Consider the following 14121-nt stretch of genomic DNA (forward strand, 5'->3'; position numbering starts at 1 on the left):
AAGTATATGGATATTTATAGGAAAAATGACATACCATGACATGTTTCCAAGAACAAACAAAAAAACCCCAACCATTCAATCCAAAATGCCTCCTCACCATAAAATTCAATATCCCAACACAAACCCACTTTTTGGCTGCAAGTTTTGGCTACAAAAACAAAAAAACAAACAACCCCCCCCCCCCCCCCCCCCCCCCCCCCGCCAACCTCAGTGAGGCTTCACCCCTCGACACAAAGACAAGCTGTGCAGTTCCAGTCCAATGGCTGACCTGTCTGTGTCTCAGTGGCTGTACATCTTACTCCACTCCATGCATGTGTCAGGGTCTTTGGGGGCACCATGTGGCCGTACCTTACAGAAGGCGTTCTCGAAGTCTTTGAATGCGGGTGAAGAGAGGGAGTGCATCTGGCCAGGAGCGGAGACAGACGCCGAGGCCATGGCCTGCTGGCACAGCTGCAGCAGCTCCAACACAGAGAAGCCCTCGGCCCTCTGGAGCACAGCAGCCAGCTCGCGCTCGCTCAGAGTGCAGCCCTGCGGCGCCAGGGCCTGCAAGACCACCTGTCTGCGTGCCCCGCCGTCCGGCAAACCTACGTGGTAGCGCTTGGCCACGCAGCGCAGCAGTGGCTCCTTGAGTAGATCCGGCCGGCGGGTGGAGCACACCACCAGCAGCGGTCCAGTGGCCTGCCCGTGCTGGGTCTTTTCCAGCTGGGTCTGCAGTTGCTGCCGGAGCCCCTCCTCCTCCTCGATGGCCTCCACCTCACTGAGCAGCACCACGGCGGGCTGGCGTGCCGCCACGGAGAACAGCGTGGCTAGGAGGGGTTCGGCTTCACCCTTCCACTTGGACACAAGGGCGGCGCTGCTGAGCCGGTAGAAGCCGGCACCCAGCTGGTGCGCCAGAGAGCGGGCTAGCGTGGTCTTCCCGCCGCCCCGCGGGCCAAACAGCAGGATGGAGCGGGGCGGCCGGGCGCCTGGACTAGGCCGTAGCACCGGCCATAGCACGTCCTCCTCCAGGGCGGCCTTGACGTGGGCGTGGCCGGCGAGGTCGCCCCACAGCAGGGCCGGGGTGCAGTCCTGCAGTTCGCCGCTCACCACCTCCGGCAGGCGCGGGTCGGCACTCTTGGGCGCCTCCGAGCGCTTGTGCGAGCGGTGCTGCGTGAAGCCGTGCTCCGTTGCCCCATTTTCGCCCGCCATGGCCGCCGGGGGGCTGTAGTCTCCTGCCGCACCATACGGGGGCGAGAGCAGAGGCTTCAGGCCACTGTATTTGCCCACCTCGTCGCCGCCTAGGCCCGACTGAGAGGCAGGTCTGCTGGGCTTGAAGGCCTGCGGATCTGAGCCGGCGGGGGCGAAGCCGTTACCGCGGCATTCTGCTTTCTCGGCGACGCCGAACGGCGAATCTCCGCCTGGCTTCAGGGGGTCAAAGCCATACTTCCTGTAGCGTGAGCCATCGCTCTCTTCTTCTTCCAGGGTCATCTCAAATGCCTTTCTCTTCAGTGAACTCCCCGGTTCTGATACCCCCAGACCACTGTTCTGGTAACCATAGCTGCCCCCTACCACGGTGGGCCTGGAGGTGATAGGAGTAGGGGCAGCTATGCCAGACGGGAGGTACGGTGCCGTCGGGTGGGCGTAGGTGGGTGCGAGGCTGGTCTGGTGGGAATAGGTGCTGGGAGGGTAGTTATACACGGGGGCAGAGGGCGTATAGCTGGGCACAAGGGTTGGGGTGGACTGCAGCGTGTGCAGGGGGGCAGGAGGAAGTGCTGGGCTGGCTTGGGGGCAGTATCCCGATGAGAGGTAGGTGCCATTGTAGCTGGGGGGGTAGTCACTGGAGTGGGGGCCACTGCAAGAGCTGCTCCCGCTGTAGGCCGAGTCTGACAGGTTGCTGCTTGCCGCAGACACGGTGCCCGTACCGGGGGGGCCCGAAGACGAAGGCACCACCTTGGGCCCGGCCAGGCCGTCAGGTGGGACTAAAGAGTACGTCCCGTCAGTGCTGTGTGTGAGGGGCCAGGGTTCCAGTTCGCTCTTCTGGCCGCCGCTGAGGGCCCCGAATGCCCCCGGCTCAGGGTAGGCGCCCACGGCCGGGCGCTCGTATGGAGAGTCCAGCACGCCCGAGTACTTCTCAGCATAGCGCTTGAGCAGGTTGGAGGCGGTGAGGGCGGAGATGTCGTCGTTGGCCCAGGCGTAGCTGTACGAGCCGCGACCACGGCTCGGGTAGAGCTCGGACTTGTGGGCGGGGGAGGAGGTGGTGGAGGAGACGTCCAAATGCTGCTCAGGCCACTGGCTCAGGGACTGGGCGTGCTCCGGGTTCCAGTGCATCTTCAACAAGCCTGCCGGATGCACACACACACACGTGCGCGCACACACACAGCCCGTGTCACAACATGAAATGAATGAAAGAGATTTTAGCTAAGATTCTGTGCACAACAGGAAGCTGTAGGTTACGTCACATCTAAATAAACATTTGTGTGCTGATATGTTATGCTCTGTAAAGGCTACACAGCAGGTCTGACCTAGTAAACAGCACTAAACAGGAAACGCTGTAGTTTCAGGACTGATAATACTTACAATGTTTTCTCTCGTTTAAATACTGCCATGCTAAATTTTATATCCAAACCTCATCTCAAACATAATTCTCTTAATTAACTTCTTCATATATAAACTGGCTCCTCCTCCTACTAATTCAGAAACACTTTGCTTGCATAGCTGATGAAGGACCTCTGTCCGAAACATCCTTTTTCTCTGATAACTAACTCCAGTGTACTGTAGTATAAGATGTAGAAGAAGTCAAATTTGCAGTCAAGTTGCAAAGTACACAAGGATTCCAGAGAACAGAGATTAAGGATGTTTTGGACAAAATGTCTTTCATTGGCTCCATCACTTTGCCTGCACAGATGAAGGAATTCTGTCCGAGACATCCTGAATGAATGTTATGTATATTATATATATATAATGTGTGTGTGTGTGTGTGTGTATCAACATGCCCTGTACATTTTATCTAAAGCCTCAGTATTTTATTAAGGTAATTACTGGGGAGGAGAATGTTGCTAGTTATATGTTTGCTAGTTGAGTGGATTGTTCTCTCTCTCTTTCACTCTCTCTCTCCCACACACAAGCACACACAAAAAGAGAGCATGTGAGAGTATGTCTGTATTCCCCTGTGAGTATAAACGGGGTGGATTTGTTCTCTCCCAGTTAGAGCACACCGCTGTCATGTGCTAGGGTCTGCAGCCCTCCCTGAGGAGCTATTGTTATTGCCCCGTGCATGTTTCACTGAACGCCTAACCTCCCTACTCCCATCCACCTCCTCCGTCCGTCCACAAAGCAATTCTTGAAAAAGCCCTCTGCAGGCTGGACATGGGGAGAGAGAGATAGAGAGAGATAGAGAGAGAGGGGGAGAGAGAGAGTGAGGAGGGGGAGAGATGGAGAGAGAGAAAGGGGGATGGGTTAGCAGAATAGTTATGCTATTCATCGGGTTGCTTCCCATGAAGCACAGGGAGTGTGGAATGCCATCTCCTCTGGCTGCGTGCGGCTCTGCACCCTGTAATTCATTATTCTGGCTAAATGTTGAAGGAATGAATGAGGACTAAAAGAGGAATGACTACAGGAAAAACAAAACAGAAATTGCTCTCTTCAAATGTTCCCACTCCTCTCTCTATCTCTCAGACTCTCACTCTCACTCTCTCTCTCCCTCTCCCACACACATACACACACACATTCTGTTTAGCTGGAGTAAAATAAGGCTGTCATGTGAAAATAGAGACAGACTTCAGAAGAACCCAAGGAGCGCACAAATGATTTTTTGGCACAAAACCACAGCACTACTGTTTCACTTAAGTAGTCTTGTTTCCGAACAAATTCCAGATCCCAGTTCACTTCTTTTAAAGAAGAATGTAGCATCTAAACTGGAGAGGTGCTTTGTGCAGCGAGATCTGAAGGGTTTCTCTATGAAGGGCAGCTCACTAAAACTTGCCATAACACCGAGGTGTTCAGCTTCCTCTTTGCACAGGCATTAGCTGGAAATTCCTGGCATAGCTCGGCAGTATTGAAGTGTCCCAACCCAGCCCGAGGTGACAGCTACAGCATACCAAAGCAGCGGTGCAGGGCTTCATTACAGGCAGTACTTCTTTCCTAGGAAGGTGATGATTCATTATTCATACTTCTGCCAGTGTATGTATGTGCACATACGTGTGTGTGTGTGTGTGTGGGGGGGGGGTGCTCATCCTTTATTGCCATTTAAATCAAACCTCAGGCTCATATGTGACATTCTCCTTCAATCTTTCTCCTAAAGTTTACCCTCCCTCTCTCTCCCTCTGTCTCTCCGTCTTTCTCTCTCTCCCTCTGTCTCACTTTCTCTCTCCAGATGGCCACGGGATTACCTCATCCCTTACATTTAAACCGATAGCTTCCAATTTCCCATGTCAAACCCAGACTGGCCAAACCAGGCCCTGCGTCTCAGCATACACACAAGCGCCAGTCGCGCAGGAGCGAGCAGGAGCGAGCAGGAGCTCGGGCAGGACGTTGGCGCGCGTGGGGCTGTAGGTCATTGTCCAGGCTGCAGAAACAGCAGACCTCCTGCAGGCTTTTCCCATCTGCAGGCTACTCAGAGCAGGGCGGCCTGGAACCCAGTAAAGGGGCCAGTGTGTGACAGAGATGGATGACAGCCCAGGGGAGCTCATAAAACCTGCAGCAGGGAGGGGAGGGCAGAGAGAGTGGACAGCAGACGCTCCGGCCAGTGTGTGTGTGTGTGTGTGTGTGTGTGTGTGTGTGTGTGTGTGCGGACATGGCCTGACATTAAGAAACTCAGTCATGCAGCCAAACTGCTGTCCACTCCATCAATATACACGAGCTTGTGTGCACAAGCTCACATATGCATGCACGTGCACACACACACACACACACACGCACACACGCACACACGCACACTGGCCGGAGCGCCTGCTGTCCAGTTCCACCCACCCCCACTCCCAACACACACACTCTTGCACCGATGAGGCATTTGGCTTGGGAGCATATATCCTCACGTGCGTAAAGCCCAGGATGAAGAGCAGAGGTCCTCCAGCGCGCTGAGCCTCGGCTCCCTTCTGCTCTGTGGCCGCACCACACGCTACACATGTGGGTTGTGGAACATGCCAGTTAAGCTCTTACTGCAGTCTAGGCTGCATCTCATCCACACTGCTGATTAAAATCACAGCTGCTCCACAAGCTCATTTCTGCAAGCTCTGGAGAACACAGTGAGAACAAAATGAGAAGAGGTAGAAGAGGAGGAGAAATCACTTGAAACTGAATTTGAGAGAGCTAAATATCTCTGCAAATATCATTTAGAAAAGGATTATTAAGAAGTGAATAATAAACTGTACTTTGTCTTCTAAATTGTGCCTGTAGTATAGTGTTAGTCTTCAGCAGTACTGTGACTGTAGTATAGTCTTCATCAGTACTGTGCTGTAGTAGTCTTCATCAGTATTGTGCTGTAGTAGTCTTCATCAGTATTGTGACTGTAGTACAGTATACAGCAGTACTGTCTCTATAGTATAGATTCCATCATTACTGTCCTTTGTAAGTCAAAACAGCCCAAAAGCTGCATGCTGGAAGCTCAAGCTGCCATCAGTCACGCTAGGCTTTACCCCTCCCCCCTAAACTTAAGCTGCACATATGCCTCTCCAAACTCAGCGATAGCCTTATGACCAGCATGGGTCACATGACACCCACCACGGGCGCAGTCAACATGGGAAGAGCGTTGAGCAAACAGAGGCGTTGCTTTCGGATTAAGAGAAAAGGCATCTCCGCACCAGGCCCCATTGTGCAGGGGCGGGGCGGGGGTTCCTGGCCACCCTGCTTTGTGCACGCAGAGCCACTGTGCTTTTTGGAGCAGTAGCATGCAGGCCTATGGACAGCAGGGAGACAGATGCTTCCACAGCCCGCCTTTACTGTCTCCGGTCCATTGTTGCGACGGCTAGTCCAGCAGACACTCCCTTACCCAACAATTCCGTTGGTTCTGAGACAAAGGAGAAGGATTCTATTGTTAGCGGCCTGCTTAATTATGGAAATCTTATTAATCTATTCAGAGGAGGTCCGCTGACAGCTTTTGTGCTCGCCCCAGGATTTATTGAGGGGGTTTGTGTGCGGGAGAGGGTGCGTGTGGCATGGGCTGCCTGGCTTTTTTGGTGGGGGGGAGTGTGTGATGGAGATAGTGCATAAGCCCTTTTTGGTGTTTGACAGCAATAGACTTCATCTGGTGGAGAAGACACGGAGGGATGCCAAACACCCCACGCCTGGAGTCAGACCACCTGCCGGCCAGCTTCACATTCACTCAACACCACCACACTTTTAGTTCAACCGGAGAGGGTCTGAAGTCCTGCCATGCCTGCTTCATTTCTGGATGAGCTGTCATCACCATAAGGACAAAAAAAATCCCACTGTGGTAAACTAAGCTCCTGTTTTCTGATGCAATAACTGTGTTAACTAGTGCAGCCCATGCCTCAGGAGACAGCACTTCTGGAGTTCTGGGCTGTCAAGCCGATGCAGGAGAAAGTCCAGAATGAGTCCAGACTGAATTCAGACTGACTCTAGAGTGACTCCAGAGTGAGACCAGAGCGAGTCCAGAGTGAGACCAGAGTGAGTCCAGGTTTCTGTAATGTGAGAGGAGCAGACTAGGCTTCTGTTGGGCCCTCTGCAATTTCACAGCTCCCCTGGGGTCCATGGGCCATCTCTCTCTCTCTCTCTCTCTCTCTCTCCACCCCAGTTTTGTTTTCATTTCGTAAGGAACAAAACCTACTTAAATGCAACATGTCTTGTGGGATAGCTGACCACTAGACCAGGCAGTGTGTGGAGAGCACGGCTGTGAGCAAGCTCGGGGGGAATCTGTGCAAACAGGCACTGTCCAGCACAGCCCACCTCCAAAAGCCAAGGGAGAGAAACCTAAGCTCAGAATAAGAGCACAACCCTATATAGCTCAGAAGAAAATATTTGATGACACGAATCAGTCTATGAACCTTTTATAAATCTCTGTAGGAGTTAGTCATGGATTTATAAAGAGATTTACAAGTTATTCACTGCAATATTTTAGCAAATCTCACAGAGATGCAAAAGGAATTCAATGGAAAGAACTTGAGAACCTCAATGAAAGGATCCATTAATCCAAGGGGGAGAAAACCCAAGTGGGAATAGTAGGAAAAGAATTTGACTCAGAGCGCTGGCATGTGTGGAACTCTCTGAGGAAGTGCACAGACGCTCCTGAAAAGGGCTTTCCCGTAGAACGCTCAGCAGGAGGCAACAGGAGAAAAGAGAGACGTCGAAATGAAAGAGAAACAGAAACAGATAAATGCAAAAATGAAAACAGAAACAACAGCAAAGAGACTTGGACAGAGAGAGAGACGTCAGTTGTTCTCGGCAGTTTAAGGAAGCTAAGAAAAGGGCTAGCGTTCCCCTCAATGGCTGATTTGTTTTTGGTTCAAACACCACAGAATTAATTTATCAGGAAGGATTTACAGAACTGTACAATACCTCAGACAACTTCAGCATCTAAGGTGCGGGAGAAATGTGCAAGTATGTCCTCGGAGAACAATCAACAATCCAAGTCAACTTCATGATTGAAATGGGAAATCAAATTAGCCTACAAAAACACCCAACATGGTGTTTACCATATACAGCAAACATCTACATATGTGGCCAACTAGATTTACAGAACCTCTAGAGGTGTTCATTTAATAGTAGAACGTTTGCAGTATAGAAGAATACAATAAAAATCTAAAACAAAGATTCCTATTCATCTCATACATAGCCAATAAGATTTGGAAGGGGGTTGTTTGTTTGTTTGTTGCATTCTTGTTTATTTTTTGTTTATTATTATTATTTTGTACTTATTATTATTATGATGATGATTATTATTATGGTTTAGGGTTTATTATTAGAGTTAGGGTTAGGGTTATTGTTATTGTTATTGTTAGGGTTATGGTTAGAGTTAGTGTTAGTTTTAGTGTTGGATTAGTGTTAGGTTTAGGGTTAGGGTTAGGGTTAGTTTTAGTGTTGGATTAGTGTTAGGGTTAGGGTTATTAGTAGTGTTAGGGTTAGAGTTAGGGTTGGGGTTAGTTTTAGTGTTGGGTTAGGGTTAGGGTTAGGGTAAGTGTTAGGGTTAGGATTAGAGTTAGGGTTAGGGTTAAAGTTAGCAAAACATTTTTGTCTCTTCAAACTGTGTTGTGTCTTTTGGGTTTTAAATCTAGGGATAGCCTTGAGCCATTACTCCAGTCTAAATCTGACTGAGTGAGGGGAATATTTCTGAAATAAAACATGCCTGAATCACATCACAACACCTGACTTTGATGCACACTCTCCTCTACATAGGCTGTCTATTAATGCTGTCCTATCACTTGGTGTTCTGACCGTCTGTAAAGAGAATGTACCAACAGTGATAAGAGCTTTGCGACAGATACGTAAAGTATGCAGAATATTAGCAGACTCAGAGTAAATACTGTAGCAAAGATGAGTGATGAGCCTCAGAAAAAAGAACGTGAGTAATGATGTTTTAAGAGTAGGTGCCCTCTACATTAGCGTTAGCCCCTGATCCTGCCCCTGCGTCTGACACCAGCCTGCCGTTACTCAGGAGCCACGCAGAATCGAGCATCGCTGAGAAAATTATTATAAATCTATGCATTAGTCACATCGATGTAATCAATCAAGAGACGGCCAATCAGAGCTCGCCTGCTAATGTCTTTCATGGCTCTACAGAGAGGTAATAACCGAGGAGTTGGAAGACCCTCTGCAGTCTTCACACCTGCTTCCCAGAGCCCTGCCAGACCCAGCGGAGACCCACGCAGCCGCAGCGTAGCCTCCCTAGCAGAGCCTGCAGGTAGCGCGTCTTCTGAAGTGGTAGTGAAGGAGATCCTCTCTCTCACTCACACTCACTCTCTCTCTGTAGTGCTCTGTAATCTTTCAGCTGTGAAGGTATTATCAGTCCAATGTGTACTGCACTGTAAGCACAGTCAGGCATGTTGGATCATTCCTGACCTGTGCTGATTACAGACCACTCTGAACACAAAACCATGACATGAGCTACTTACAAAGAGAGAAGTAAATGATAGCAGGCATACTGTTGTAAATGACAGCATGGTTAATTATGTGTGTTTGTTGTAGTTTTCACAATTCTGTACTATACTACACTACACACCACCTCAATTCACTTTTGTGTACAACTGTATTGTTTTCCAGGCATTGCATATATTATATCCTACACTGTCATAATAGATACCATATATTCACACTGCTGTTATTTTTAGCACTGACTAAAATTAGATTGCATATCTTTTTTGTCTTTAAAAATTGAGAAAATATGTGATCAGAATCTGAATGAATCTGTATGAAATATTCTGTAATATCACATCTAAGCCTTTAGTCTTGGTGGTCAGCTGGACGGGATGTGTGGTTAGATGCTCATCATTACAGAAACAATCCCACCATCCCCCTGGCCTGCACATTCAGGGCCACAAATGGCCAAAACGCCCAGCAACCCCTCCCCTTTAAGAAAAACAGGGCCCTCCCCTTTAAGAAAAACAGGGTCCCTATTTTCTGTGGCTGCAGGCTGAGTTTAGGTCATTGTGTCCACTAATATATCAAAGAACAGCTGTCCTAAGGCTCCGTGATGGCCAATCACCCTCCTCCATCTGTCTCCCTCACCCAGCCTCCCCTCCGTCTCCCCCTTTTTCCTCCATCCACTTCTCCCAATCCCCCTCTCTCTCTCTCTCTCTCTCTCTCTCTCTCTCTCTCCCTCCCTCCCTCCTTCTTCTTCCCTCCCTGCCCCCTCTTCTGAGTCCCACCGCGCGTGTTGCATTCCCTAGTCCCAAATCCCCTGGCCCTTCTCTCTCTCTCTCTCTCTCTCTCTCTCTCTCTCTCTCTCTCTCTCTGTGTTTATTTATTGACTCCACAACTGAGTCCAGATCTTGTGTTCTTCCACTCACATGCAGATGGAGTGCAGGCTGGAATCACATACAGGGGGGGGGGGTCATTCCACAGTTGCACACCATGGAAAAAAAAAAAGTGGATCAAAACGTGACTGTGCACAGGGCCATATCTATTTTCATCGTCTTACCTCACCAGGGCCTTCATTAGAGTTGCAGCTAGCAGGGAGGAGAGAGAGCCCATGAGGCAGAGCGACGTGGAGACTGACGCGGAGCAGGACGCGCCTCCAGAACCGACCCGGGCTGACGGCACTTTAATTGGGGCATAATTGTGGCGGTGCAGGGCCTTAATGAGCCGTCACCCACACCGCTGAGCGGATGAGGAGCGCCGCGCCCAGGGGAGCCTGTATCTCAATCTCCTTCTCTCCTATTCTTTTTACCTCTTTGGCCATCGCAGTGCGCCGAGGGCTAATTACACCCCATTCACACCCGCCGCTAATGACCGCTGCACTCATTCACACAGACACTTCAACGTCCTGCTTGTTTACTCAAGGCCCCCCTTGCCTCACACACACACACACACACACACACAGAGCCAACCTCCCCGGTGGCCGTCCGGAGCACATTCAGACGGCCGCTCTCATTAGGGCAGATGAGCTCTGTTCCACTGAGCATGCAGAAAGCACCCAGCACGGCCCTTCTCCCTGAGATCAGCCTTAATGACTTAACAGATGTAATCAGAATGGCGTTCTCTGGGCAGCAGGCATGTGGAGGATGGAATGGGGTTACTGGGAGGAAGGGGCCATATTCGTTTCGCTCTTGAAACACAGGAGGGATCTGCAAGACAGGAGGGCCTCTGCGCACTGAGAGTCGGCCTGCCGGCCTGGGACTGATTTAGGGCCGTGTTTGAAGTGCAGATTATGGATTCTTTGCACCAAATCCCTGCAGGAGTATCCATGGCCCCAGGAATCTCTCTCAGGTTTCCTGCAGGCCTGTCTGTGTTGTTGAACAGACGAGGCAGGACACGTAGGTGGTGTGAGGAGATAATGTGTTTGTGGATAAATGTATGTGTGAGATAAACAACCAACTGTGTGCAAAATGTGTGCGCATCTGTGAGAGCCTGTGCGTGTGCGTGCGAGCGTGTGTGTCTCCTGTGTCAGAAGTAGACATCATCGGTGGTGGGAATACTCACTCCTTCCACAAAGAAAATTCCAGCAAGGACATGACAGTCTTCACATGTATAGCTCACAGGCTCTGGTAGGCCACGCTCTGCTGACTCAGAGTGCAGGTAAACCAGCAGCAATGTGCACACAGCACATAGCAAGACTGGGGAAAGCTGCAGGAATGCGCCTGCGTTTAAGTGGTTAAAGAGTAAACAGCAGGGATATCTAACACCCGCATGTGTAGTCCTAACATCACACGACATGCTCAGGAACACACACACACACACACACACACACACCCCCATACCCATACACACCCACCCACACATACCGCCTCCACCCCACACCCCACCAAAACCAGCCTGTTCTCATCAAACCACACCAGTGTTCCCCAACAAAGAGAAGCCCTGTGCTGTAAGGCCGGATGAGCAGGCTCTGTCCAGGTCCCATGCAGGCCAAAAGCTTAAACGGGACTCCGAAAAGAAACTCACTGACAGCAGCTTTCAGGAATGCCAAGTATTCCACCAAGTCTTTCCAACATCCTTGAAAATGAACAAACAAACAGAGGTGGCCTCGCCAAAGGAAGGGAAGCGTTTCTTTTCAGGTCTTTAGAGTACGTGCAAGCGATGCTTACAGTAGCGCTTCAGACACTCAGGATGGTGGTTCACTGACTTCTACAGATCCAGAGTAAAATCAGACTGTTCCTCTATTGTGCTCATGCCACTTAAGGAAAGGCATAAAAACGTGGCTGTGGAGCTGCTCAGCACCTGTCCAGCTTGACTGAAGTGGCGCACCCAGACTTAAGCTGCTGAGTGAATTCCAGCACAGAAGGCCAAACCTTGTTGTTGTTGTTGTTTTAAAGAACAGTAAGACGGCCGGTGCTGATAACGCTGGTGGATCATTTCTCCACAGCACTGCTGCCCTGCTTCATCTGCTACTGAACCGCCAGCAAGGCAAAGGAAGCCAATGCTCCATTTAGTGATTACTGGACAGAAAATGACCAGACGGGCAGAGAGCTCAGTATCACCGACCTCACGCTGGTGTACTGTCACAGAGTAATATGACAAACATGATAGATCTGGTGTGGAACGGTCTGCTTCCAACAGCACGGTAACAGCACACAACAGCGAAACAGATTCCAGCTAAGGAAAAAGGTCTTTGGGGCCATTCATTATTGCGTAATTACATCTCAGATTGATCGGACACGGCGCCGGGCTTTGATTTTTTTTTTCCCCCTACTGTCTTTTATGTAGTCGTCACGGCGACAAGGCCGAGAGGAGGAGACCAGAAGAACAGAGGTGGAGCTGCTCTAAGAAACAATGCCGTTTTGGAGAGGGCCATCCACAGGGGTTAGACACGGGGCTTAAAACTGGACACGTCAGTCATTAGGCCAGCCCAGAGGAGGAGAGATCTGATTGGGTGGGGGGTGGGGTAGATCGGTGGTGGGTGGGGGGTGAACACACTGCTGAACTGAGTGTGGTTTGTGAGATGACACTGTCAGGACTGCAGGGATTCTACTGCTAAAGCCATCAACTCCCCCCCCCCCCCCCACACACACACTCACACACACACACACACTCACGTACACACACACACACACACTCACGTACACACACACACACTCACGTACACACACACACACACACACACACACACACACACACACACACACACACACACTCACACTCACATACACACACACACACACACTCACACACACTCACACACACACACTCACACACACACACACACACACACTCACATACACACACACACACACACACACACACACACACACTCACATACACACACACACACACACACACACACACACACACACTCACATACACACACACTCACACACACACACACACACACACACTCACATACACACACACACACACACACACACACACACTCACATACTCACACACACACATACTCACACACACACACTCACACACACACACTCACACACACTCACACACACACACTCACATACACACACACACACACACACACACACACACACACTCACATACACACACACTCACACACACACACACACACACACACACACACACACACACACACACACACACACACACACACTCACCTTCCTTTTTTCCCTCTGTTCCTGAGATGAAACACACAAGCTTTGCTCAGTGGTCCTGATCAACTGAGGATTTTTAAAACCTGGACAAGTCCAAGACCCGGATCTCCAACGCAGGTCACTCATTCTTTGTTCTTTACAATTAGATAACGTTCACAAACATGTGTGAACACCAGCAGACACCTGGAGCAGCAGAAAGGACTGCCCACCACAAGGCATATGGACAAGGCATTAAATGTGGCTGAATTTACTATAGGGGACAATGGAACTCAGCATTCTGTGGATCTGGTTTCGATTAAGGTGAAAGTTTTGCAGGGAAACCCAGGATGGCGTCCGTCCGGCTATAGTCCATCGCTGGCTTGTGCTTGCGTTACGTCACTAGAGACCCTGAGCCGCACCCTGAAACAGGAGGAGAGGAGAACATGATTATAGACACTAACATTCCCCGTCTAAATCCAAAACCAACGAGCGCGTCACACACGTAGCGTGTCACACAACGCCATCACCGGAAGCCTGCAAACTTTTAATAGACAAATCAGACACGGCGAGTCCAAATTGAATGTGACAGACGTGGGGACTTGTGTGTGTGAAGCCAGGGGTTTTGAGGGCTGCTCACACAGAGGGGTATTCATGAAAGGTCTGCATGCAGGCATTAAGCTGATTGTATGGCTGTGTCCAGCCTCTAAAGAGGGCTCCCACAGAACGAGCCTGTGCATACCACAGCACGGCTGCTTCAGCACCCAGCAGCTATGAAGAGAGAGCTTTCACAAGGCCAGCACGCTCAAAGCTCAAACACTCGTCTTACACGACATGTTTCATCACTTAACGCAGATTTCCCCCACATATAAAATCTCATAGAATTAGAATAAAAACTAAATTGAATCAAATTAGAGTTAAGTCTCCTCAAATTAAGCAAAAAAGAAATACAAACATTATATGTGTGTGTGTGTGTGTGTGTGTGTTTTAT

General features: G+C 50.0%; 1 protein-coding gene across 2 annotated transcripts in view; it reads right to left on the minus strand.

Annotated features, from left to right (window-relative positions):
• Nucleotides 1–204: 204 nt before the first annotated feature.
• Nucleotides 205–14121, minus strand: part of si:dkey-157g16.6 (uncharacterized protein LOC561837 homolog) — a 15053-nt gene continuing 1136 nt past the window's right edge. For both annotated transcript variants that reach the window (XM_035522262.1, XM_027021375.2), the window contains exons 2-3: nucleotides 13406–13553; nucleotides 205–2318 (exon numbers count right to left, since the gene is read on the minus strand). In XM_035522262.1, coding sequence (XP_035378155.1) covers nucleotides 280–2318; nucleotides 13406–13430 — 2064 coding nt within the window. In that variant the 5' untranslated portion in view covers nucleotides 13431–13553 and the 3' untranslated portion in view covers nucleotides 205–279. The remainder of the gene's footprint in view (nucleotides 2319–13405; nucleotides 13554–14121) is intronic.

The sequence above is a fragment of the Electrophorus electricus genome, chromosome 24, assembly GCF_013358815.1.
Source record: "Electrophorus electricus isolate fEleEle1 chromosome 24, fEleEle1.pri, whole genome shotgun sequence".
Taxonomy (NCBI): domain Eukaryota; kingdom Metazoa; phylum Chordata; class Actinopteri; order Gymnotiformes; family Gymnotidae; genus Electrophorus; species Electrophorus electricus.